The sequence below is a fragment of the Athene cunicularia genome (assembly GCF_003259725.1).
Source record: "Athene cunicularia isolate RWA chromosome 3 unlocalized genomic scaffold, athCun1 chr3_part1, whole genome shotgun sequence".
NCBI classification, from domain to species: Eukaryota; Metazoa; Chordata; class Aves; order Strigiformes; family Strigidae; genus Athene; species Athene cunicularia.
In genome coordinates, this window is record NW_020799097.1 from 79,577,262 (window position 1) to 79,604,991 (window position 27,730).

Here is a 27,730-nt window from a genome sequence, read left to right on the forward strand (position 1 = left end):
GACCTTATTAATCTAAAATTATTATAGTTGCTCTTCTGGAGCATGGTTGGTGTGGAACACATTCTCAGACTGCCGGGAGGAAAATGGCCCCACTCAAGAACTCACTGTCTTGGGGGCCATGTGTTTCTCTGAGGATGAGAAAAGCTGTGTGCAACTCTGCAGAGTTTGACTTGTGGGACATGCTCTGGCCACAGAGCAAAGTGTGCAGCAGAGGAACTTCGTTGGTAGCAGAGGAAGGACTAAGGGAAGGTGAGATGAAACAATTTTTCCCTAAATTAAATCTGCAATGAATGTCAAACCTTAACATAACTATCCTTCAGAGGAAGTCTGGACCAAGGACTTCTGTCATAAATATTCAAGGATGAATTTTCACCCCTACATTCTCTAATCTTCCTCTGTTTGCAGTCCATCAGAGGGCAATTCATGTGGCTATGACAGGGGACTTGTTATGTAGCCACAAAGCATGCCTGGAAATAAATTCCAAACTAAACAAAGTTTTATGCAACCTTGTATTTTCAAAAGCACCTTACAGTACTCTGTAGCCAAGCATCAATAAAGACTTTCAATAACTAGTCTGTGCTGTGCTGAAACTAAATACAATCCTATTTCATAAACAGCTGTGGTCACTCAGGAACATCAGTTTCAGTCTGCTTGAGAGGGATGTGTGTCCCACTCAAATGCCTCTCAGTAACAAATCTACTATTGGGCTTTACCAGAAATAAAACCAAAATGTGATGTGACTGTTGAACTCATCAGCAGGGCTGGAGACCAGAAAGGGTGGGCAGCACGCATGTTCCTCTGCAGGGAATCTCCTGGTAAAGTTTGCATGCGAAGGCGACCTCAGCTATTGAGGCAGAGGTCTTGGCAGCAATGTCGCAAGAAACTCCCAGCATCCAAGTCAGATTTCTTCAGATGTTCATTGCCAGGTTGATAAACTAATATGGGAAGAAAGATCAACTTTACAGTACATTATTTCAGGCACTTCTCCCTCCCCCTCCCTTTCCCCAAATGAAAGAGAGGCGTTCAAAATCAGTGCCTTTTTCTGAATTGACCCCACACAAGGAAGAGGACATTTGCTTACTAGGCTTTAATGTACTGTCACTAAGGAGAGATCTCAGCCAGCATTTACTTCTGTGTTTGAAGGGAAGGAGACAGAGCTCTCTAAGCACTAGATGCCAATAACAGCAGCGATTTTATTTCCATCCTAGCAGTCCACATGGGCTCCCACATTTGTTGTTCCAGGCAATTCATTGTGCCTTTCTCCAGGAAGCTTTGGGTTAGTGTAAAATGAGAGACAATCCATATATGCAACAGGAACACAAAGAGAGCACAAGGAAATAAGAAGCCTGTCCTGAGCAGTGTGAGAAGGGGGTGATGGACATGCACAGGAGAGGCTGATCTGAATTCCTGGTGGATTCAGGGAGAGTGATAGACCCCCCCATCCCCATCTGCTGCTTCCCCTTTCCCCCATTGAGAGCTGGCACCCGAGGAAGGAAAAAGCAGAGACTCTAGAAAGGGGGATGGGAATCTGTCAATATGCCACAGGGCAAGGAAAGACAGAAATAGCATGAAGGAGATATAATCAGTGCATGTGCTGTAAAATCCTAGCCCTGCTGAAACCTATGGCAGGTACTCCCTGCACGCTCACGGACATAGATGTCACCTGAAGTGTCGTGCAGAAATACTCCAGTTCTTACAGGAGGACAAAGCTCTAGAGAAGCCCCATCATTTTGTCAGTGTTTACGAAGCTGTGCTCATACCTCGCTTATATTCAGGTTAATGAACTCCTTGTTTTTCACACTCAGTGCTTGGAATACTCCTGAAACGAAAAACAGGACACCAGTGCTATAAATACACCTCATTCATATTCATACATGAGTTCCCCATCCCACAACGACGGGTGGCCGTGCCAAGGAAAGGGAGGGTCTGGCGCAAAGGCAGATCGCTTAGGAATGTTTGGTGGTGGTAGCTGCTCTGACGAAATGAAGTCCTTGCAAGAGGAAATGTCTTGTTGACTTAAGGCCTTTGTGCAAGTCTCATTTCAGGACAGGGCTGGAAGAGAGTGTCCTGGATGTACTGAACAGTCAGATTTGGATGATACCCCAAAATGAAGCCAAGAAATTTGCATTTCTCTATATATCTTATTTAACTTTTCCCTCTCAAAAATTTAATACTTCTATTGTGACAGATCAAGCCAGAAAGTAAAGAGAAGAATAAAACAAACAAAAAAAAATTCAAGAAAGTTGATTTTGCTTCTCATAGAATGAGTTGCATTTGGTTTGAATTTGGAGTCACACTAATGCACTTCAGCATTTATCCACCGTTTTACCTATCTCTACTGTTGCTGCTCTGGAATGAGAGTGACCCTGCACACAAATAAACTGAGACCTAGAGTGCCTTGATGTATGGGAAAACATACCTTCAGCCAAAAGTGGACAAGTTATGTAAAAGGTACAGGAGATACCTGACCGAGTGCATGTCAGTTATCTCTTTGCATGAGGCAGAAGCAATATTTGAACCTCAAACTTCTGCGATCCCAAATTATGCTCATGGGTGAGACACAAGAAAGGCTGTAACGTGGACTTTGCCAGCATTCTTCACATGCCTTCTACGTTGCTGCAGAGTTTATGAAGCAGGCTCTATTCACATGGGGAGATTTTTCCATTAGCAGCAGAACATTTTTTACTTTGCAGGAGAAAAGCCATCCGAAAAGCAAATGCTAAACACAGCTCCTTTCTGTTAGCCATGTACACGCTTGATCTCAGATATTGTGTAATATGCTCAATGACAGCCAAAAGTGGATTTTTTTTTTTTTTCCAAAAGGGAAGAAATTCCAGAGGAAGAAGATACTCACGACTTGCGTTCTCTAAGCGAATTAAGCAGTTCAGAAAATCATCAAATTCAATCTGGAACTGTTCGTCAGAGTATCGGAGGACAATCAGTTGCAGCAGGTAGTTGTTGAGTTGGTATCCTTCCCAAAGACATACACACACAAAGGAAAAACGAGTAATCATGTAGTCTAGGCAGGAATCTACAGATCTCTACTAAGTGATCTTGAAAACCAGTTAATGGGAGGGTACTGTGTGGCACACATCCATCCAGAAAGTGATCTGACCACAAAGGTCTTTAAGTTTGCAATGAATAACAAATTTTAAAAAGAAAATTTGCAGTCATGGCAGTTTCTAGTCCATGCACTTTTTGATGTATGAGGGACCATTCTGTCTCCTTGAAATTTGGAGGGATTTCTGCAAAACTAGGTTCTTTAATAAAAATAATTTGTGATGAAATACAAATGCACTGACTGCTCTTCATAACAAAAGGCTTACTCACTGTTCATCCAACCCTTGAGTGGAGATGGACTCTGAAGTGGTTTGTTTCAGAGTCTAACCCAGCACATCTGCAGCCCTGATGAGTTTAACAGAGCTCAATAAAAATTTAAAGACTGCTCTGACTGACTGCCCTGCAGGGTTTGGGATACCTGGGGCAAAATCAGCCCACTCAATTTCCTCCCTAGGTGCCCAGGTCCCTCTGGGATTTAGACCTTCTCTCTCTTCAGGGGCACCCAGTCTGTGTAATTGGTTGAAGCCCTCTTCACCCACAGCTGATCTGCCTGACAGGTTTCCCAGATAAAATGCAGTGCTTGTCTTACCTGCAGCTTTAAGAGCACTGCGAAGCTCATAGGAGGACATGGAGCCTGATTTATCAAAGTCAAATTGAAGAAAGATATTCTGTTGTGAAAGGAGCACATGGAAAATTCAGTATTTATATATGAAAGGGAGCACAGATATGGCACAGAAAGGCAAAAAAGTGTTTATCTCTAACTGTGTAGTATAAGCATTTAAGAAAGCTGACAAGACTTTGGTCTAGATCCAGTCTTATTTTGTAACTGAGGAGCAAATCTAGGTCCCAATTCTCTTTGTCATATGAATAGGCTGCTGTGAAACTTAAACAAGTAGTGCTAAATCCAAGCATTTAAATATAACGAGTTGCTCATCATAAAAAAATCCATGATTTTTTAAAGTGTTGTTTTTTGGTTTTGTTTTTTTCTGTGAAGGACATGTTGTTCTTTGTCATTTAACTCTTAACTGGTGCATTCTCTTAATCTCTTTTTATGTATGTTTTTCTTTATAATTCTGAAGGCTAGAGACAAATTGTTTAACATGCAGTTAAGATGACTCATTTGCTTCTAGGTAGAAGAGATCTGAACAGCCACATTCATGGTACAAGCAAGAGAACTGGTACAAACAGTTTGAATTTTGACCTAAATATTGAATAATTATTACGCTGGAGTTAAATTTCATCATTTTAATGAGACGACTCTCCCTTGGTATATGAGTTATTAGAGCTGTCGTCACATTCAGCTTAAAATTTTCCAGCAAATATATGTGCAAATCTTCCTACAGGATACAAGGGCTTCTCAAGTCCCCTTGTTAAAAAACAGTGTGTCCTTTGTGAAAGGAGATGTGGCATTAGTACCCAGAAAAAGTGTTTGCCATTTGTGATGGTCTAGACAAGAGCAGAGAACTGCATATTTTGAATGCTTGGGCGAAGGATGAATTCAGAAGAAACTAATAATGACCATGAGGAAACAATTATGATGTCTTTATTTGAATATTCAGTCTGTGGCCTGAGTCTGTAAGCCTTCTTACTCTTACTGCCATATACAGCGGTGGGGAAATGTGTTTAAAATTAGAATCAACACTTTCTCAGACTTCAGTACAGTTGACTCCTGAGAGATCAATAATGGAAATGCAGTGACTTAGGAAATGATTGTTTCCTACTAGTCATGAATCATCACTTTATTCTTCAGCAGTAATGGAAACTCCTTAAGTTTCATTTTGATTGGCTTGCTTATTCGTGCCCATTGCATTCTTTATCCCAAACATAGTTGATTTGCTTACAAAAATCTCTGTTATTTCCAGAAAACCATTATGGTTTAGCATCATGGAAAGCTCAGCATATCTTTGACTATCCAAAAAAAGCCCCCATGCTTTTAAAACATTTGTTTTGAGTTAAAACTCGTGGCTTGTAAACACTCCTGTCTCCATTTTTGTCTGTGCATACATAATAAACTATGCAGGAAATAGCTAATGAAATGAAGAAACAAATACAGTGAATAATATCACCTACTATCCATTTCTTCATTTTCTCCCAGAACACTTTGAACTCACTAAATTCCAGTTTCCCATTGCCACTGGTCTGGTAATCTGAATTAAGGAAAAGGATTTGTTACACAAAAGTCCAAATTCCATCTCAATTTATCAGCACTGTTCCTTTAAGCAGAAAATATTAGGTTGCCTGGAAAGACTGTGGTGCTGCTGAAACCAATATTGGGATTTCTCATGAGGTGCAGCTTGAGCAGTTACAGTCATGGCTGTGGCTGTGATACTTGGGGAACATTATGTGATATAAAAACACAGCTGAGCAATGCAGGCTTCACAGGAGAAAGAAAGACAGATTGTTCTAAGTCAAGAACAGCTTTGGATGTAAATGGGATATAAATAATTCAGAGAATTAAATTAACTGATTAAAACAAATTGCTACTGTACTCGAAGGAGTTAGTCAACCAATGTGCTATTCAGTATTTTTATCTAAAAACCATGCTCTATTCCAATGCCTCAACCAAAAATTAATGGCATTTGTGGGGTGAGGCTGGCAAAATCCAGTCCTTATGGTTTGAAAAAAATGCCTGTATAGCAGTTCTGAGAGGCAGTGATTAGATAGGCCTGGCCTTTCCTCTGCCTGAAGTGCAATGGTCTTAATACTTACTTTACTGAGTTACTGATGTCAGCCAAGCAGAGATCACTTGAAGGATGGGGCACTTGCTCGGAAATGCTAAATAAGGAATGGGCCTATTCCCCTTCCCCTGTCCATCTTACTTGACAGGACAAAGCCCCTGCTCAGACGGACACTAGCTTAGCAAGCATCCACACAGTCAAAACATGTCAAATGGGATCTACACAATGCCTGCTGTTATTTAAGCACCTACACTGGTGACATTATTGAGGGGACCCACAGATCCCAAGGACGTTCGTTATCACTCCTGTAAAAAGTCTGACTTTTTACTCAGTCAGGTTGCTCTTCTGGGGATCATGTAGAACTTTGCCTCTACTCTATGCACTGCATGGTGACTGTAGCCAGGGAATTTGGTGGCATATGACACAGAGGGGACTCACTCTGCCAGCATTGACTTGGGTTTGCATTTGTGTCATTTTGCTTCTCCATTGTGCTCCAAATACCATGCCCAGAGTGGATGGATGTATCTGCATTCCTTGTGCTTCCAAAGCAGAGGAAGAGATGTCTCCTCATTTATTCAAAACTATGCAGAGATTTGCTTGGAAGCATTGCAAATCATGGAAACTATTTAGTTATATCCTAAATAGTAAACCTAGGACTGCTGCCATGCTCCTGGGTCAAGTGCAGTTTGGCTCTGTCCCAATACCATGTAAGGATGAGATGTGAACGTGGACTGGCTCTCTCCTGAAGCTTGGTTTCTGATGGAGGAAATTTAGGACTGGTCCCGTTTCTCGTCGCATATGCAGGGTAACTGATGTGCACTGAATTTTAACATTATGGACATAGCTTTAACAGGCTAAAGTTTTTGTCAGTTATGGATTTGTTAGAAATATTTGAGAGGATGTCACCTCTGTCATAGACTGAAACAAAATATAAGAACTTCTCAGCTGAACAAGCAAGACATAAATGAAATGTTAGATACTTGCCTTGTTAGCACTGTTTTGTCTCACCTGTAGCAAAGCTGCCTATCGGGAATGCATACTGCAAAAATCATCTCTACCTGAGGAGAAGCCTGGCTAAGCAAACTCAATAGGCACCAGAACCTTGCAGAGGACAAATCTGGTGGGGGAGTACCAGGGCTGTGATTCATCTCACCTAATGTCTGAGCAGTCATTTAGCATCCCGCGTGGTTAGGCAAATCCAGAACAAGCATAATTACACCATCCTTTTCACTATCTACAAAGGAAGTCTAGAAAGCTAGCTTAGATGTAGACACCTACACCACAAATGCCTAAATTTGGACAGACAACTCTCGCCCACATGTCTGCTTCCTGGAGTCCCAGGATCTGGCTGAAAAAAACAGCTTTTCCAGCTTTTAGTCTGGTTGTCAAAAAAGCCATGCAACTCTGATGATCCTTAATTTCTGACCCATAACTTGCATGCACAACTCTGTTCAGTGAATTTAACCCTGCAGACAACAGACTCTTCTTGAGTTATCTCTTCTAGGCTTTTTTCAAATAAACCATAGCTTGAAAAATGTACTGTTCTATACAGAAGTAATTTGAGATTTACTTATAAAAGTGCTCAGCATTGAAGCATCGGCCCCTAAGTCTGAAGAAGAAAATGGTCTGTCTTGAAGTTTCTAACCCTAAATTTCTGAAATAAGAATCAAGGATACAACTTTCACCTTTTTTTTTGTTTTTTCCTTTGGGTAGCGTTCTGCCATGACATTACTACATCCATCTCTGATTTCCATGACATACGGTAATGCTATGGACAGTTACATTCAGTTTTCATTTAGCCTCACAAGCCTTTATTCAGAAGGATACATCCATAAGAGAAATGATATTTCGGCATGAAATGAGACTTAAGTTCTTGAATTTGATGTTCTTTGCTGAAAAAAGACAACAATAAGAAAGAAGTTATTAGGCAAATCTGCCTTTTATAAACTGAAAGTAGAAAATAGGATTTCATAAGCAGAGATAGCTGGCTTTTAGTCCTCGTTGTGGGAGGACCTCTGCACTGAAAGATGAAGGCAGACCTCACTACAGAGAAGTTACAGTCCAGACAGAAAAGGTATTTCCTGAAGAGATGACAGGAAATATGGTTCTTGTTTCATAAATCAGGAGACAAGGTTCAGAGAGCTACAGGTTTCCCATTGTACAAAGGGCCTGTAGCAGGGTCATGAACTACATCCAGGACTTAAAAGTCCCAGGCCAGTGCCTGTCTCTCTACAGCAGAGCAGTAGTGCAGTGGAGAGCTGGCTTCACTGAGCTGACATGCACCATGCTGAAGACAGGGCAAGCTCCTGGTTAGATCATGGACCAGATGTTTTCTTGGCTCTGCTGTGGCTGGCTGGAGTCATAACACAGCCTTTATTTTTCTATCTGTAAGTTAATTTAATGGCAGCTTCTATAAAGTTCCTCACTGCCCTTAGAGGTTATCAGCACTTACTTTTTTTTAATACATCATTCAGAACATATTGAAGTTCTTCTGCAGCTATCTCCATGTCCTAAAGTAAAAAAAAAAAAAAAAAAAAAAAAAAAAAAAAAAAAAAAAAGTGCAGCATTCGTTACTTGAATGTATCTGTAATCAGACATATCAAAAACCTCAGAAAACACAAACATCACCCATCTGTACTTTACTGAAATCAGGAAAAGAGAATCATACAAACCCCAGAAAAGGCTAAAAAGTAAAGGGTTAGCAAAATACAGGAGTGCTGCTGTGCATAACGCTGTCTGAAGGAGATCTCAAGTGTGAACGGTTGTTTAAAAGAAAAATCAACTGCAGCTGGACCCTGAACCAGGTAGGCTCCCTCAGAGCTTGAATTCTAGCTTTGGTCCTCCTGCTTGCTCTCCAGAGACGGCACCCTTCTTCGTCTAGACATAAGGCATGGTGACATCTGGTGCCCAAACAACACACTACAACTAAGCATACTCCCAAAATAACGTCATTTTCGTTTCACCTGGTCCTGGGTGGGAGCAGAAGTGTCTTCCCTCTTTCTACATATTGCTATGACCCACAAGGGTTTTGTACTCACCTTTCCTGCAATCTGCTCAAACAGTGCCCGGAACTGCTTTTCTTCTTCAGTTTCTTGTGGGCTTGGGGTTGGGTTTAGAGGCTGCAACATCAACCACACAAGTCATTATAAGAATTGTAAAACATGACATTTCTCCTGCACATAGTCCCTCTGTGCGTTGGGGGACCATAGTATATCTTAAAATAAGGGTACACATGCTCCTGAACACTGTTAGACCCGAGGCCTCCCAACCATACAGCTGACTGAGGGGAGTCTCACCCCCTCATTTCCTTTACCTGGGTGATTGCATAGTGTGCCATTGCCTTGGCTACGACAAAACTAAGAGGACCCATCCTGGAAAACACCTCTCATCCCACCCCTGCACCACCCAGCTTCCTCGGTCCTTGAACAGCCACAGCTCTACTGAGCTCTTTCCAGTGGCATCACCCAGGGACATGTTGCCCTTCTTGAGAGCACCAGCCAGATGTAGGCTGCACTCCGCACGTTACCCAGCGCCTTCCTGAGCCTGGAAACACTTTCAGCTGGCTGTCAGCTGAGTGCTTCAGTGCAGTTGCAGGGGTGTAGAATCCAGGTTTCAATCTACACTGATGAGCAGAGATGCAATAGTGTAGATCATGTGAACAGAGAGGAGTTCTTGGGCCAAAAAAAAACAGGGAAAAAGAAGGCAACAGCACAGGAGGCAAAGAATCAGGCTTTTTCTCTACCCACATAAGATATAACATGGGTGCTATTTAGTACTGTCATCAGAGTGGCCCTGGTGACACTGTTTGGCCACTTACACTTTTTTGACCATACGTATGTTCTTCACCTCCTTCTGTTCAAGTTTGGATGAAGTCCCTTAATGATACTGGGACAGGTGAACAGATTTAATTCACGACTGAGCATGGCCCTGAGATCCCAGAAATGGAGACACACGTGTTAGCTGCTCCCTGGAAGGGAGTTTTACTGAAGAGGGACACATGAGATGTTGGCTTAGCTTGTTTCCATGGAAAGGCACACCACTATTAACAGTTTATTTGCACAGATACACTTAAACAGGAGCTGACTCAAACTCAGCTGCAATTAGTGCTCAGCAGGCGGACCAGGCCATTCAGAAACAAAAGGAATTGAATCATTTCAGTAGGCACATGCATGCATCAAGCATTCCCTCCCAAGCCCCGCAGATACCAATAAGTAAAATATATTTGTATGTAAAATGAACATAGGTCTCTGGACATTCTCTTGCCTCTTATTTTTTCATAATAAATAAAAATTTTAAAGATGTGAATGGCCATGTGCCTCCCCAGTGCTAACAGGTGTGCTTTCAGCGCACCCATGGCAGCTGATACCTGCCTTTGGAGCTGACTGAGGCCAACTGCCTCGAAGCGGATAAGGAAGCATAATGATTATGATTTTGATTGTTACAGCTCTTTTACCATATTCAGCAGAACTGACTGTTTCAGTCACATACACAAAGCTGGCAATTGTGTAACATTCCTGTGAAACGAACGTGTTTTAGCCAAAGACAGTAAAAGCAGTGTGTGCTGGCTTCTGCTAAGCTATTCTCTTGCTATTTTAATTCTGTAGACTTACCTCAGGGAGATCAATGGCAACGTTTTCATCTAGATCCCTGGAGGAAACAAAACCTTATTTGGTATCTGAAGATATTCAACAGCTGCTTGGGGTGGAAGCTCACTTATTACATTTTCCAGAGGTGAATGATAAAACTGCATTTTTTACTGAACAGATTAAGTTTAGATAAAATTAATCAGACAATCAGATTTTTACACTGTGTTTAAATTTTGGTATGAGCCCTTGAAACAGACTTTAAGCAGGACTCAGGGAGGGCACAGCTGTGCATGCTGTCTGCTAAAAAATTCATCTCATTCTTTATTCATTGTGCACACACTTTTTCCTCAATACCCTTTTTTAATATAAAATTGTCATTTGGACAAACTCTGGGAGGAAACAGGAAACAAACACTGCTGCATGCACAGATTCCTGAACAGTATCAGGCAGCTAGCAACTCTTCCTTATCAGGACTCCGACTGATTCAACATGGCAAGCCCTATTTCCCCACCTCCTAAACTCTTCTCCAAAAAAATAGTCAGGTTTAGCAAAATGGGCAAATGTGAAAAAAAAAAACACCAAACCATCAGGAGCTTTCCATGCCAGAGCTTTGCTGTAGGCCTGGGTGCCTGACACCCAGACTCCCCAGCAGCCACCAGCCCCTACATAGGCAAGCACTGGAGGGCCCAGGGCTCACTGTTGACTTACTCAGTGATGGCCTTCTTCTCAGAGAAAATCCTCAGGCAGAAATCTGCCTCCTGGTGTGGCTCAAAAGTGGTTGGAACAAGAATGTAGTCACCTGGCGGCAGCTTGAATCGGTCTGATACTTCCCTTAAATTAATGTAGGTTTTGCTCCTGGCCTTGGAGGGATGGTACCTGAAGAAGTCTTTGCCCAAGTGTCCATCTCTGCCAGGGTTCTAGAGGTGAAACAGAGGCAGCACTGCACTGGCTGGGGTGTGCTGGGGGGGCCATCCTTCCCCTTTCCCAATCATAGAGCTGAAGTCTGCCTGGCACAAGCCTCTCCCCTGGCTGTGACCCTGACTCTCATCCCTTCACCCATGTGGTCACAGGAACCTAACTCCCATCTTATGTCAAGGACCCATTACCAGTGGTTCTTTCTCACCCAGAAGGCAGTCTAAGAGGACTGTGAGACATTGTCTTGAACATTCCCTGCCATTAAATATCACCATCCCAGGCGGGGTGTCACAGATCAGTGACAATAGATTTGCCTGTCCCAGTCTCACTTGGGGACAGGCACCCCTGTCTGCGATGTGCCCCAGGAGACTCCTAAGAAGCAACACTCCCTCTCTGGAAGTCAGGCGGGAAATGACAGAATCACGGGGCCAAGGACTCTATCCTGGGAACCCACAGCCCCACAGAGACTCCCAAGTCCTCCCCTGAGAGGACTCCATCCCAACCACATCAAAATTCTCTGTGGGGCTTGATGTAACAGAGTATTTTAAGAGCAAGGGCGCTAAAAATACATGATGACTGGCAGGGGTACAAACCCACAGAAAGATGCTAATATTGATAGTGTGGCTACTGCACTGTAAAAGCAATAGAGTACCTCATAAATAGAGTAGCCGATGGTTAGCATTTCAGCGCCAAGCTTCTTGAGTTTACGGCGATCCTTTTGCATCAGTGCTGCTATGAATGTGCAGTTGTCTTGCCCATCATCTTTCTCTGTCAAACGTAGTTTGATTTGTGGATTTGTCCAGAAAGTCTCTGCCAATATAAAGAACACCAGAAAGTTTCTCTCCTCAGAATAAGAATACCACTACTACTACTTCTTAAAAAAAAAGAGACAAAAAGGACAATTAAGCTGAGGTTTTGCTCAAATTTAGTTTTTTCATTAGCTGTCATGCTTATTTCCACTAAGCTCTGCAGAAAATAAGCCAAATCCCAGAGTCCTTCATGGAACTAGGTGTAGAAAAGATTTTAGGCCTTTTATTATGTTTTAAATAAAGTTGTCAGATGGGATTTTGTTAAAAATAAATAGCCACAATGATCCCATAGTGCTGGTGCCAGTCTGGAGTAACATAGTTCAGATCCATGATGCTACTTCAGAGCCACATAAACATGCTGGCTGAGCTGGAATTTTGTCTCATTTTACACTTACTGCTGCAGTTTCAGTGACTTATTTGGAGCTAGTCCTGCTCATGCAGATGTAAATGAGAGGCAAATCAGATCCAACAGACTTGAGAGCAAAGAAAGCAGCCCTTTTACTGCAAAGTCTCAAGTGGGACCATATGAACATTTGTCCCTTTGGCTGGTTCCTGCTAGCTGAGACTCAGCTGGACTGGCCTGATCCCAAATTCTGGCTATAGGGTAACAGGAGAGGTGGTTGAGGGTGAGTAAAGACTTCAGTGCCTGCTTCTCATTTTCAGCGCAGTATCTATTTACCTAGAAAATTTCTACATCCTCCTGCAGTGGATCCCCGGACCCAGCTCCCCTGATGGATGGTCACCTCCCACTTGTGGGCAGTGCTGTCTTCCAGGGCATCTGGAGTCAGGTTGCAGATCTCAACTTTATCAAAATGCACTTTGAAGTCTTCATATTTCATCCTAAGTGAAAGACATGGGAAGGAGTAGGCAGTCATTCACTTCACTGAAGGATGCCCAGCAGAAGTACTTGCTCCCTAGAGTCCCAGGGCCAGATCACCAGCTCATCTGGCTCTGAATAGTTTCAATGACCATGGTGATATGCTGATGTACACCAGGGGAGAAGTTAGCTCTCACTCACTGTGGTGCAAAACACAAGCAACCTTATTGTCTTTGTCTGATTCTTACATCTCTTTCATTTTATACTATAACTCTGTTGACTTTATTTAGTTACAGTTGAGTACAAGACAAAAAGAAGTGACACTGACACAAAACCTATGGTAGAGTTATTTCACCAACACCATCCTGGCCTTAATGGCTGTATCTATATTGTTGAAGAGCCAACCAAAGGATGGCAGGCATCTGTGCAGGAGCTAAGTCTACCTACAAATCACTGTGTTCAATGCTAGCTGCATGTCAGCACTACAAGGGACACATGGTGACAGATTAAACAAGCCATGATATGGTTAGCCTGCCCACACTGCAGTTAAAGTCACATGTGGTTCTCTGCTGAGATGCCTAGGCTCCAATTGCTCACCGTCCCCTCCTTTATGGGTGCCTGGGACCTTGTCCTAGAAAAAACATACACCAAACATGAGACACAAGTGTGTTTGGACTTGAGTAGTGGCTTCACCCTGCCCTTGAAGGTAGTATAGACACTGCTGCCTGCTACTGTCTCGTAGATTGCACTACATATATTTTATACCCAAGGTGGGCACATATATATGGCCATGGGAAGGAGCAAGCAAATGCCACAGTATGGATGTTTCTGAGCTGCTAGGCTGGGCTGGTTGCAATTAGCCTTCTTAGCATGCAGATAAGCCACGTGATTTTATCTAGCAAGTAAAAAGACAAAAATATACCAACAGTCTTGCTGGCCAAGAAGCCTGGTGTTCAGGACTGAGCAAACATCCAAGAGAAGGGACAGCCAGAGCCAGGAACTGATGGGCATGGTGTGCACTCCTGGGCAAAAGGAACAGAGCAGGGAAGCAGTCTAAGAGACAGCAGCTCGCATGGCAGGCACTGCAAGGACAGGAGGCCTACATGCTCTAAGACTGAGGGCAGCCTTGGTGGGCTGAACTTCCCTCTGTAGAAGGGGAGAGGTATTAGGCCTTTCTGAGGGCAATTTAGTGTCCAGATGTGTCCTCTGCTCTGAATCACTATCTATAAGATCTCTTCTCTCTCCATGAATTAGAGAAATAATGTACAGAAATTGGGATTCCATCCCTAACACGATCTTCTCTATCCTTTTCCTCCAGTGGCTGATGCCTAACGACAAAATGGAGTAGTAGCAGGAGAGCAAGAGCTCTCCAAGACTGCATGTTTATCTGTGGTAGTGGCAGATAGGACCCAGCTAGCCCTCAGTGTAGCTCACCAAACACAGCTAGCTCCATTTTTCTGCTGCATAAGAAATAGATGTCTGTGGTGGTATTAATTTACACTTGCCATGGGCCATTTTACAACTTGTTTTTAGCATGGGAAGAAACAGCAGGGTTTGCTTCCCTGAGCTCTGTCCCCTTTCTTGTCAACTATTCCCACGTATTGCTATCCCTAGGCACTACTAATTCTCACTTTGATGCTCAGTACACTAGAGCAGGGGCAGCATAGCAAAATCTGTCACAAAGTAGCTTGGTTTCCCGGACACAGTATGCAATTTTGGGCTCTTTGTGCTGCAAAGCAGATGAAGGGGTTGCACTTTATAGATTAGATTTGACTCCTAAACGTTTGTTCTAGAACAAGGGAAGGGAAGACTCTGACCCTCTGATTTTAAGAGGGAAGGATCTAGGGTGAGTGAGAAGCTGATTTTTTAGCCAACAGCAGGATACCTTCTTCATGTCTAGTTAAAGCATCTGGACAAGACCAATCTGAATTGCTAATATGTACCCAAAGTATCTTTAGGATAGTTAATGAGGTCAGCAGACCTTCAGCTGTTACCATGAAGATTTTTTTCAGCCCTTACAAAGCCAAAGAACAGAAGGGACAAAAGGTCTTACCAGATCACATTTCCCACCTTGCTGCCTTATCCCATGTTGTCCCCTACAGCTGTGCTGCCTTTTTGCATTGACTGAAGACACTCTGATGATATGACGCTTTACATGTTCCATAGTTTTTAATTTAATTTCCCTTACTGCACTACCCTTCCTCCTAGCATTCTTGTTCCACTTAGGATGAAATCTAACACAATACATAAGAGTAAAAAGGTATATTTCTTCTCTTTCATTTAGGAGAAATGAGCCTGTGTAGGAGAAATAGCCATTGCTTTGTGTGCAGTCAGCACATGGAATAAGATGGGTTTAAAACCTGCAGCACAGTTACAGAAATTGTTCATGAGTACATAGTAGGTTTCCTGGGCTCCCTTTCAGCTTCCAGATACATTAAGAAATGATGTACAAAAAGCTTGCTGGCTGTAAAACTTATTATTAAGTCTACTTCAGTAGAAGTTGTGGTCAACAAGGAGAAGAGCCCCATTGCACCTTATGTTATTTGCTAAGCCCAAAGATAACACATGTCATGGAGAACATGTTTTGAGCTTTTCAGAACCTAATTACTTTGCTACTCACTATTTCTAGCAGTAGGTTTCAAAGCGACTCATAAAGATTACCTACCCCAGCTTTCCAGGGAGGCAAGCCAAATCACCACCAGGAGAGGTGAACAGACCAGCTGAAGGTCCTCAGCTACAGAAGCAGGAATATAGCTCATTCACCATTTATTCAACTAAACTGCATCATCAAGAACCACAGTAGGAGCAAACTGAAAGCTGGAGAGAAGCAACTGTGTTCATCTCTTTCCTCATCTGATCATTTTAATGTCTTTAGGGGTACATCATGTTATTGCTTATGCAAAGTTGGTATGTGAAGCTTGATGGGAAACCATCCAGGTGTGGCTTAGCAGGAGCAAACACTCCTTAGAGGAATACACAGAAGTCAAAAGACATTACGAAAAATAATTCTGATAGACTGGGTGGAGGGTTTAGCTTGTATCAAACTTGCCAGACTGGTTTTGGAAGTATTTCTTACCTTCTACATATGATTTTTTGTCCACTTCAGCATAATTTCGGTCCCAATGGCTTTTGTTTCTACTCTGAATGGCTGAGATGCTGGAGGAGAAAGGCCAACATTTGTCTAGGTATGCTCAACCTCATTAATTTTTATTGGCCTTTGGAGGACTTACTTAACTATCAGCTTAGCTCTGTTGGACAGATGACTTTTCATTAATTTCATTGCTCATTTGATTCTTACTTGCACATTTGTACCTCCATTACACAGTCAGGCTTTAAGTCATGCCCTGTATTGAGACTTCCTGGAGTTACTTGGGCTCCAGGTAAAGTCTTTCCCTCCTTATCATTTACTCTATAAGCTCCAGCTGTAGCCACATCAAAAGCAGACAAAAAAACCCCACAAAAGCTTTTGGAAAAACCGGAAATGCCCTACAGCATTTGCAATGTCAATAGCAAAATAACTCAAACTATCTTACGTAAAAATACTTAAGTAATGGATAAGCTAATGGACCTACTTCCCTCCAGAGCTAGATAAGTTTGGGATAAATCATTTAATGTGACAATGTGTTGCATTGATCATCTCAATTTTCAGGCCTAAAGTTGAACTTTGGTTTAACTTGCAGGAAAAATCTGGAATTGCCCTATTGCATACGTCTCTAGATTTACCTCTGTGTAAAAAAGATCAGCATCTGGCCCTATAAAATGTGACCAGACACACTGTCAGTAGTGCACAGCATGGTTGATATAAGGGGGGATCATGTGTAAGTCAGCCATCTGCTCTGTCTGAGATCGTGAATTTGGCATGAAGAATATTTCACACTTCTAAAGCAATTTCCACCCTGTATTTTTTCCATTTCATTTCAACTTTTCTTAAAATTTTCCATCATTTCACACATATCTTGATGTTCTTTTACGTTCTGTAACAAGTAGGACTCTCAGGACTCCCTCCTCTTCCAGTGTATGCCTAGCATTAACCCTGAAGGCATTTCATACGTGATGCACTACAATACAATGCTCCCTTCCGTAGAGCCTGCTTTTGTTCACAGGAAGAATTTAAAGAGTGCTACATTCATGGGAGATGCACAGTATTTGAAATATGCTAATGCCATTAACTAAGATGACTTTAAAATACTTTTTGTTATTAAAATAGACATGGGCACACAAAAAATACACAAGAAACCCAAGTGAGCATTCTACCTGCCCTCTCATAGACAGAAATTGAGCATTTCCTCACACAGACACTTCTTCCTTATTGCTCATTTTAGTTGCTTGTGCCTTCATTTCTGACTAGAGCTGCACACTTTAAAAACCTGTGGCTTACCAGAACTCTCCATCATCCAGTGCTGCCTGAGATAGGCGTCTCTGCTCTGATGGGCTGACTGAACGCCACTCCAGAGAGCTGCAAGAAAACAAAACCAAGTTTTACTATGGGTATGTGGCAATTAATTTTCCCTGACTCACAATGTCTGGCTGGACATAGCAGCAGGCTATTCTTCTAACAAATGTTTTATTTGAGTGGCTCACACAAACACAGATGCATTTAAGAGGCTTCCTGTATCCTGCTGTCATTCCATTTTATTTCCAATTGATTTTAATTCCAGCAGCCACTGAAAAATGTTAATACAGATTCCCATATTGACCTGCAAGCCCCTCTGCATCTTGAGTTCCAGAAAACCTTCCAAATGCAGAATCAGAGCTCTGCTTTGCAGAGACAGCCTTTTCAATAAACAGCACAAATTACCAGATGCCTGTACTGATCTTAACCTCTCCATTTTTCTTGAGACTTAATTGCTCATGCCAATTATCCACATTCTTCTTTGTCAACATAACAAAGGCCCAGAGCTGTTATGGAAATATACCATTTATTTCTGCATCATGCTAAGGACAGGAACATTCAAAGTAGTCCTACAGATGACTACATGTCTCAGCAATTTTAAAGGGCCCAGCACCTTATGGCTCCCCTCCTCTACATCTATGTGAATAAAAAAAACTTAGAAAGTGAAACAAAAATGAAGCCATGCATATGTGCAAAAATATACTGAAAAGCATATGTTGGGGGGGGAATGTAGTGTTGATTCTTACTTTTTTTTTTCTTTTGTATTATTTGCACTTTGTTTACCTTTGATAGTAAAAACATATTGGTTTTCAGACCAATCTTCTTGTGGCTTTGGGTCCTTCCACAACTTTGGTGGGTACCACATGGTGAGGGTCTCATTTAATGGTCACATATAACCTGTAAGGTTCTTGCCTATTCCTGACATGTTTAGAAACCCAGAACAGTAAATGCAACTAAAGACTCATAAGCTACTTAGAAGGGGTAATACAGTATCAGTTTCCAGCTTATCTGCAGTATGACAAAGTGTGGATGTTGTGTTACAAGTACTACAACGACAGGCTTACCAAAAAAAAAAAAAAAAAAAAAAAAAAAAAAAAAAAAAAATCACTCCAAATATCTAATTTTTCAAATTGGGAGTGTGTTAAAATTAACTTATCCCATTTATAGTAATGCATTATTTTTACTAATGCTAGATTTTGAGGGCTAACCAACCTTGACAGTGTCCCCATAATTGAGTAACTTTGAAAATAGTGAGGGTGACATGTTAGTACAGCAGTAATACCATTATGCATGTGCCAACTCTTGATTTAATTTTCTGTGGAATAGCTGTGGAGCAGCTCCTGGAATATGGCCTTTACAAGGCCAGAAAGTATGGGACAGCGCACATACTTGTCACTCCAAGGGCCATTCCACTCGACCTGTCCCCAGGGGTTCCTTATCCTTATGAGCCGCACTTGCCGGCCCCGATAGCTCACCTGGGGGAGAAAGAAAGAGAGGAAATACCAAGTGGCAGTAGCTAGGGAGTGAGACTTCTCTAGTGTGCAGAGGCTGGGAAAGGTGGTGTAACAGCTGAGTAAAACGTGAAGACTGCTACAGGAGAAGCAAGAGGGAAAGATGCATGGAAATTTGGATAACTCTCCCAACATCACTCCCTCTGTCACCTGAGGTTGGGGGACACTCCCTTATCTTTTCCCCAGGTCTTTCCTTGTCCCGCACTGCTGAACATACCTCATCAATGCCAGTCACAGAGTAAGCATGGCCTTTTATAAGGCCAAAGGGAGTTTTGGCTTCTGACTCGGCAGCACTGATGATCTGAAATATGGAAAAAAATGTGAAACTCTCTCTTCAGAGTGAGATCATAAGTGGTGCCACCTGGTCCCCTCCAAGCATCAGATGGGAGGTCAGTGGCTAACAGTCATTGTACAACATTGCCCTCTGAGGAAAGGAAAGGGTTGGGTTTTTTTTTAGCATTGTTCACTCAGAGGGAAAATAAGTGGTTCCAGGCTGAAATACCTTCTCTCTGCCCCTGAGATTTTGTACCAATATTATCTACATTTCCAGGATCTCAATCTTAACTCACATTCACATGTAGTTTGTGTCAGTTAAGGGATGGGAAAAGGTGTTCTCAGGCTGAGATCAGGTGTTGATATGGTTTAATTTATTGTAAAAAGACATTGACAGAGCAATGATGGTGGTGGAGGGTCCCATCAACCAACTTGAGTATCACACTGTAGTTCGATGAATATTTAATCAGTCTTTGCAAACAGCAAAGCTTCATAAGGAAAGGGAAACTCAAATCAGAAAACACTGAACCCCAAAGTTGAGGGCACAGTCTTGATGGAAAGAGAGAGGTTGTGAAAGAACGCTGCTTTCAGTCAGGCAGGCAATGGGTTTGAGACAACAGGTCTCCCTCAGTTCTACCAAATGTTCAATGATGAGGCTCTTGAGCAGAGGGCAAACAAAAGCCTCTCTCCTTCTCCCTCAGCATGTGCACTTCATTTGCTTTTGCTACACGTGCCCTAAAGGGAAATTAAACATTTTGTGCTTGGGATTTTTCATTTGCTTTGAAACCTTCTTCTTCAGCTGCTCATTCTGGTGGAGAAACCTGGCACACTTTTGTTCCTAAACTGCCTTTCCCACTGAGTACAGTCAGCAAGGAACAGCAACGGTGCTTTCACTCTTGCTGTTGAGCAGCTCTGACATTTTTCACCAGAAAGCCAAGGACACGTGGATGGCTCTTTTTATCCTGGGCCAGACAGACTGGCAGAGCAGTGTAAGTAACCTATGCAGGTGCTACCCACCAGCAACATTTTCTCCGGAACAGCTGGAGGTTTTAGTATCTGACATACCCTAAGCCCCAGCCCCTGTTTACAAACAAACACAACGATCCTGAAAATTGTCCTAAGTCCTCAGAGGTGTTATTACAGAATTCGGGGCTGAAAAAAACCTGATTTTGTAGTCTCTGGAATCAGTAAGTCCTCAAAAAGCTATGGCCACTTTAATGCTAAGTAACCAGATAAGTCAGGAAGTGAAGTTCACACTCACCAAGTGCTCATACTCATGTCATTATTGCTTTAAATACAGTAGCCATAACCTGCTGAAAAGTGATTAATCGTTTTCTTTTAAACAGCTGTACTAAGGACTACATTAATATTACATCTCTATCAGTTCAAAGCTATTATTTGCAGAGTTAAGTGCATATCCATCTACTTGTCATGAATTTAACCAGTCTTTAAGAAGTATGGTATTTAAATGCAGAAACCACAAAACTAAACAGAAATTCAGACCCCATTTCTTACTTACATTGATAGAGCAGCACACCAGTGAGCATCTTTTTAGAGCTTTCTCCAGGATTTCATAGAAATTGTCAGGAGCCTTTTTAACCTCATACATTTCTCCTACACCCCCAGTGAAGTCCTCCATGGCTTCTATTGTACTCCCTCCTTTCAGAGCCTCATAGCTGCCATTCAGCCTGGAAAACACATGCTGAATGTGAGACATGCTTTCAGAACTTTGAAGACACCTGTGTTTTAGAGCTTTCTCGCATGGGTGTAAAATTGCAGCAACGGCACTGAAGTCAAAACAAGTACCCAGAAATGTACACAGGATATATGTGAGTAGTACTGGGATCATTCTGCTTTCCTTGTTAGTTGCATTTTTAATTCATTCATTTCTCCACATCCTTAAAGCCTGGGCTTTTCTTTTTTAGTGCCAGTTGTTAGGTTGGCAAGGACTGAATATCGCTGCATGTCAGAGGCTTGCTACCTGCCAAATAATTTAAAAATACAGAGTTAGCCAGAATCATCAATTGAGGTCTCAGCAGAGACACAAATGGCAGGATTCAGGCTTTGATCCAACTCTATTGCTATCAGCTAGTGCTGTATCTAATGATATGCTGGAAGCTGGACCAGCTCACAAGAGATAGACATAACATCTTTAGATCAGGGCAGCAGCAAATGCAAACCCCCCCACCAAAAAGAACTGCACAGAAGCTGTTCATCTGAGTTCTGAATAATGCATGTACAAATTGTGAATAATGTATATAAAGATAGCAAATTATGTTTGTGCAGTGTGACTTACTTGGCATAGGCTTTCTCTAGTAAGGCACTCCAAAATTCGTTGTGTTCAGCTGAGTGCAGGAAAACCAACCGGCCTTTGAAGGTGGGTAACTGGTCATCAATCACAACATCCAGCCACTCGTTGTGCTGCCAAAACTATTTAGAAAGCGTGGGGCATGAATTTGCTGACAGCATATCATTTCCTGAGCATAGGACTCTGGTGTCCCAGTACTTTTAATTATAAGTTAGTGACAATCATAGGCTTGATTAGAAGTCATATGTAAATCATCCGTTCCCACTATACCATGCAGGCTGCTCTGAAGGAAGGGTAATCTATCTTAAGAAAAGACTAGAAGTGTAGAGCTGTATTGTAGCTTCTTGTCTGGGTAAAGTCACTCACGTAGATACACAAGTGGTCACCACACGACTCAAGACACATTTAAGACACACACAGATTACAGACCTCAGTCCAACTCCTTGTAGTGGAGTTTGTAAACGTATATGTAAATGTAAAATGATTTCTAGAGCCATACGTCTCCTCACAGAGCAGAAACGTTTATGCATGTGCCTGCAAGAGGCTGATGTAGTCCTCTAGGTTCTTTCTCAAAACACTAACAGCGTAAGCTCAACAATCTCTGATTTTCCCTGTCTTCTCTTCAATAACCAGCAACCCCACTGCAGAATAGACCATGACTTGTAATGACAGAAATGTGCTTATTCTGTGCCAGATGCTCATCTTACCTGGAAATGAAATATTCCAGCATAACCTGGCCCAAAATTTTGATCCAATGGCACCACTCTTGCTAGTGTTTTTTCATTCAGTGTGAGAGAAGCTATGGCTGCTAATAGCCAGCAGTCACCTGTAAATTGAGAAGGGAGAAAAACCCTCATTTTCTTTCCTTCAAAAGGAAATGTTAACAGCAGTTAGCTGCCACCCCTCCTGAAGCTCAAGAGAGAGCCCGTGTGTCTCTAGGAAGCATATCCCTGCCTGGCCAGGGCAGACTGTGCTGCAGTTTGTAGGTGCAGGTAAACAAAAGGCTGCCTTGGGCTCACAGTACCCTCATGTGGAGATCCTTCCCTGATCTTGAATCCCACTGCACCAGGATGGTCCCTGGCACAGATGGGAGGGTACTACCAAAGAGATGGCTGCAGGCAAAGTGAGCATGGGCAGTACCACCAGCTTCACTGATCGCACCAGTTCGGGAGGGACAAGATCCCTTCATGTGCAAGGATATTCCTGCTGCTCCTTATGGGGTGTAGGCACAAACACATCTACCCAGGGGGAATCACTCACCAAGGTCCCCTTGGCAAATGTCAGTTCTTGTAGCTCCTCCAAGGATAAACTTGGGGTCTTTGACAATGTCCTGTGAGAAAGACACAGAAATGACTTAGAATGTGCCAGGAAAATATCACAATCACTCTGAGCCCAGACGTGCAGCACAGCGTGTGCCATATGAGCTACATAATCCTGCAGCAGAGTAGCCACCTCAAAAAACTAGGTGGGGAATCCTTGCTAATTAATTACAGTGTAGAGCAATTAAAGAATCAACTTTCCTCATTTTTTTTGTAATTAGTTGGCTGCTAACGAAAGCCTGGCATTCTTTATTCATCTGCAGGCAATTGTTAAAATATCATAGCACAATCTGGTCCAGAATCTCAACATTAGGCTACAACCCTGGCTAATGGCATTGGTTTGTTTGTTTGTTTTCTCTCAAAGGCTGGAAAAACTAAAATTGGCAATTTACCTTTAAATGCACTATTAAGCTTTTTATCTACCTTCACAATACCTGGAACATACAGGGTCTGACAGCCATGAGACTGTTTCCACCTCAGATAAGCAAAAACAAATGTAGGCTCCAGCCTTGTTTGTTTTACAGAGTTACTTTTTAGGAGGAACTAACACTACCCACCCTTGTGTGCTCAGGAGTCAGAGAGACCGGTGCTCATGGTGGCATTAAAGCAGTTCTCACGCATTCGTTTGACTGTTTTAGTACAATTACTAGCACCACAGCCGGATAGAAGAATTACAGTAGTAAATCAATAAATACGGCAGGAATTCCCCTCTCTTCTCCCTTTTCCCCATGAACTGTAAATTGAATTTAATTGATTGAACTGAATAGAAAAGAGAGGAGAATGATATCTAACACATTACTAGAGGAACATGCCTGTGGTTAATCAGTCTGCCTTGATATGTTATTGCAGACCCTATGGCATGAAGCAGGCCCTTTTGCCTGAGTGGCAGAAGCTTGCAAAAATAAAACCCCAATAAAATTAAAGAGGGGAAGAAATAGAAGAACATATTCAGTCCTTTAACCCCTGTATTTGCCTAGAAGGAAACTGAACTGCTTTTGGTTCATATCACTGCACTTTTGTGAGGCTGTCAGGGTGGGATATTGATAGTTCTGTTCAGTTTCCTGCACTTATTGCTGAAGCATCTGCTGCTGGCCACTGCTGAAGCCAGGATGCTCTCCCCAGTGAACCAGCACCTCCCCTGTGAAGGTCTCCCTGCAGAGGAAATATTCAGGAGGAAACTGGTTTGCATATTTTTTGTTTGCCTGTGCTGGGGAGGAGGTGGTGGCCAGTTTGTTCCTCAGAAACTGGTGTCCCCAGTGCACAAAGCAAAGGGAAATCAAACAGCAGCTCCTCCTTACCTGGCCCGCCTGCTTGTTAAATACACTCAGTCTTGTTGGGCCTGGATGTGAGCAATAAAAAACACAGCTCGTTGACTTTAGACATAAATATAACAATGGCTGATAAAGTAGCTGATCTTTAATAACATGCCTCGTTTTAGCATAATTGCTCTTGGGGAACATAATTCTCATGGCAAGAACTGTATTTAGCTGTTACCAAGAAACTCCATGTGTTAGCAAGGGATAAGATAAAAAAACCTTTCCACTGACATGGATCTGAACATTAGATTAATGGCTTATTGCTTATTGCACAGCTCTACAACTGTCACATGGAAAAATATTTTCAATCTCCTAAAGCAATCAAAAATAATAATAATAATAATAATAATAAAAAAAAAGAATTGAAAGGATTTTGACTGGACCCGTGCCACATTCTCTGCTACACAAAAGAAAACCACACTCTACAGTTTTTGAGTGGATGTTGCAAAAATAATATTAAGTTTAAAGGGATTTTCAGACTGGATGATATAATAAAGTGTGTTAGGCCTTTCAGCATGTTAAAGGACAAAACCCAGAGGTGGATCTTGCATTTGCCCAGAGCACACAGTAATTGAAGGATTTGCCTGCACAAGGATATTGCCTAGAAGTAGGGACATGCACTCCTCAGAGAGATGAAACACAGTAACCTGTGACTCTCCTGATGGTAAATCAAACCTGTATTATTTTGGAGTCAAAGGAAAACAAACTGCATCCCCTACACCTGTCTCACATTGGTAGAAGGGATACATAGACACCTAAGAAAGGCTGAGGGTGAGGCTGTTTAAGTGGCCTTATTTCTGTGATTACATTTCTCTGCCTGGTTCCAGCATACAGCACCTGGCATACCAGTTGCCAGTGGCTGTTCACATTAGGAGAGTTTCCTTCTTACTTCCTCTTGTAAACCATAGACTCATTTGGCATTGGTAAAACACATTTGTCTTTTTTTTTTTTTTTTCATTGTTCAATTTGTATGTCTAACATTCCCAGACACTGAGCTGTTAAATGTATCCTAGCATTTGAATTTAGCTATAAACTGGGAAGGGAAGGGAAGGGAAGGGAAGGGAAGGGAAGGGAAGGGAAGGGAAGGGAAAAGGGGAGATACAATGAGAAAAGGGTCTTCAGTTCTTCAGATTATTCTAAAATTTTGATGAGGTACAGTTTCAAAGGTTTAATTTGTAATGAAAAGGGATTGCTGAACAAAATTGTTAAATATTTTTCTGACTCTTAGAGCACTTCGGATGTGTGTAGAAAGCAAGATATTAAACTCCTGCAGATCCATGTAGCTCACTGCTTACAGTGGGAGATTAGGGCTAGCTGAGGGTCTTGTTCATGCTGCACACGAACATGTATACATGCAGGTATATGCATGTCAAAATAATGACAAAGCCTTCTCCACTCTCATTACTAAATGTTAAATTCTAACAGAGTGTAAATCTGAAGACTAACATTATTTGGCCCTGCAATTACCTGCATGTATTGTGCTACACTTCATCCAAGCTACTGTAAAATACTGGTAGGAGAGGCAGTAAAAACCAGTCACTGTGAAAAGCAGTTTGAACATGGATACCGTACACAGAGGCCGTGCTCCTGTGCTCACCCTCCCCAGCATCACAGCTTTGCCAGCAACTTATCGGGCACATGCTCCAGGCCTATATCCCACTTGCAAAGTGAAAAGTGTTAACCTGAAATGATGTTACAGTGCCTCTATTTTGCTGCTGTTCCTGATGGATAATAGAGATGATTTAGCTTAAATGCTGAGGAGCCAGAGAATAGCATAACTAAAACCCTGTACTTACACAACCTCTCAGCTTCCCCTGAGCTTTATTTCTTGCTGTGCAGCTCATAAAAGTTCACCTTTTTGCATGGTGGGAATTGGAGTGTAAAAGCAGATCCTCTTTCAGGTAATTTACTCATCCTGGAAATGTTTCTAGTTCAGTATACAAAGATCCTGAAGAAGACTGTGACAACTACAGACTGACCACTCTCTGCTATCCATGGGTACCATGCACAAGGACACAAAAGCTCTAAACTGCTCCTAGTCACATTCTACAGCAAACTTTAACTGTTGTGAAGCCCCAAATGGAAAAAAAGACAAACTAGAACCTAAAGGCTGGCTAAAGCAAAACCGTTCTTTCTGATTCAGTGTTGCAGGCACTTGCATTTTTGATGCCCCACAGTACTCCATAGTCACCACACCAAAAGCATCTCAGCCTGACAGTCCCATCCTGTGCTGGGGGGCAGCCCACAACCCACTTGGCTTTTGGGGCACAGGTAGGTAAGGCAGAGAGCAGTGCCTGGGGGGGCTGCGCTTACCATATGTAGCAATCTCCTATTTTTTCATGGCTGAAACTTGTCAAGAAGTAATAGCTTTAATTCTGCTCTGTAGTGGCACTGTTACCTCTCGGATGCTGAGGCATTTGAATGCCTATCACTGTGGATTAAGTTAAGACAAAATTTAAACCCTTCTTTAAGCTTATTTTGTTCTTTTTCTCCCTTGGTATCAGTATTGTCAAAGGAATGTTTTCTAAGGGAGAAGCTTTCAGACTGTGAAGAAAAAGAGAATAAATGCCAATCATTAGCAAAGAAATTAAATGTAGCCACAAATTTTCTGTGGCTATTAGTTACAGAGTTAAGTGGGAAGAAGGAACCTGGAGTGATGCTGGGTTTGTGATCTGAAAGCATATCACTAGTGACGCTTCAGGCTCTCTTTGTGTTATTAATGATTGTTATGCAAGATGCACTAAGAGATACTCATCAAGCCCTTGGCTACTGCTGAATAGCTCAGTAATCATGGCATGTATTTGTAATCTCTCAGTGTTTCATGATGGCAGTGAGCAAGTAAGTATAAGAGTCTCATACTCCAGAAGTTAAAAGGATTAAATATTTTATGTTTAACCTTAATTATGAATTTCCTACAATAACAACACTTGATTTTTACATAGTTGGAACATCATCATAACATGTTTTACCCTTAATTCCTCGCATGTCCTCTTATTTTCATCCTAACATTGATTTTGTTTGGTAATAATGTAAGAGAGAAGGCTGATTACAAGTTGTTTATGCATGTACATAAATATACATGCATAAAGGGAGGCTATACAACGAACTACATTTGAAAAATGGGATGAAGCCTTCCAGCACTCTCATCCCACAGATTGAGCTCTTTGTGGGTGACAACCTGACCCCACGCCACTGCCCCTGAGGCGGGAAGCGTTTCCACCATGCACATCATCTCCACATCTCCCTGAATACACCATGCATTTGGTGCCATCCCAAAGCACAGCAATATCTGTCTTTTGGCAAGATGAAAGGGGAGAACACAACAGCATACTCACCCCAGGCCTCTTCCAGATGAAGGGAATAGGTGGCTTTTCACTGAAGAAGAGAGAAGAGTTACAGGCGGGGAAGTCCGGGTCCTCGAAGAGGACCCCCCTGCGCAGACACTCCTGCCTCAGCTCCTCGTAGGCCTTCCCCGAGCTGTGGGTGGGATGCGCAGCCCCGGGCAGAGCAGGCGGCCTCGGCTTCGAGTCCCGGTACAGGTAGGGCATGGCTCCTTCCCACCTGCCAGAGATCCCAGGGAGCTGAAGCTTAGCAGGCGGTGAGGGCAGAAACAGAGGGGGAGCAGGAGGAAAAAGAACAGGGAGCAAAAATACCTCTAACACCTTGTGAAGGAGAAAGGGGAGGAAAGGAGTGTGCTGTGGGGGAGCCAGCAACGTCCTCCAGCCCTCCTCTGTCACACCTCCTT

The 27,730-nt window shown here is 42.4% G+C and overlaps 1 protein-coding gene across 1 annotated transcript; it reads right to left on the reverse strand.

Moving 5' to 3' along the window:
- Window positions 1-530: 530 nt before the first annotated feature.
- CAPN9 (calpain 9) lies at window positions 531-27,730 on the reverse strand. The gene is made up of 21 exons (XM_026845076.1): window positions 27,639-27,730; window positions 27,321-27,546; window positions 22,611-22,680; window positions 22,058-22,176; window positions 21,339-21,472; window positions 20,562-20,730; window positions 18,987-19,070; window positions 18,648-18,733; window positions 17,244-17,321; window positions 12,728-12,888; window positions 11,892-12,049; window positions 11,033-11,241; window positions 10,349-10,385; window positions 8,777-8,857; window positions 8,191-8,248; window positions 7,566-7,630; window positions 5,131-5,199; window positions 3,650-3,728; window positions 2,855-2,971; window positions 1,761-1,819; window positions 531-935 (listed from the first exon to the last, which is right to left on the reverse strand). The coding sequence occupies exons 2-21, from the start codon at window positions 27,531-27,533 to the stop codon at window positions 909-911; spliced, it is 2,073 nt and encodes a 690-aa protein (XP_026700877.1). The 5' UTR covers window positions 27,534-27,546; window positions 27,639-27,730; the 3' UTR covers window positions 531-908.

Excerpts from the sequence above, each read along its gene's own strand:
- CAPN9 (XM_026845076.1), bottom strand. The coding sequence starts at position 27,533 with ATGCCCTACCTGTACCGGGACTCGAAGCCGAGGCCGCCTGCTCTGCCC. Across the intron at positions 21,473-22,057 it reads CTGGAATATTTCATTTCCAG|TTTTGGCAGCACAACGAGTG; the intron begins GTAAGATGAGCA and ends CTTTCTAAATAG. Across the intron at positions 8,249-8,776 it reads TTGAGCAGATTGCAGGAAAG|GACATGGAGATAGCTGCAGA; the intron begins GTGAGTACAAAA and ends TTTTTACTTTAG.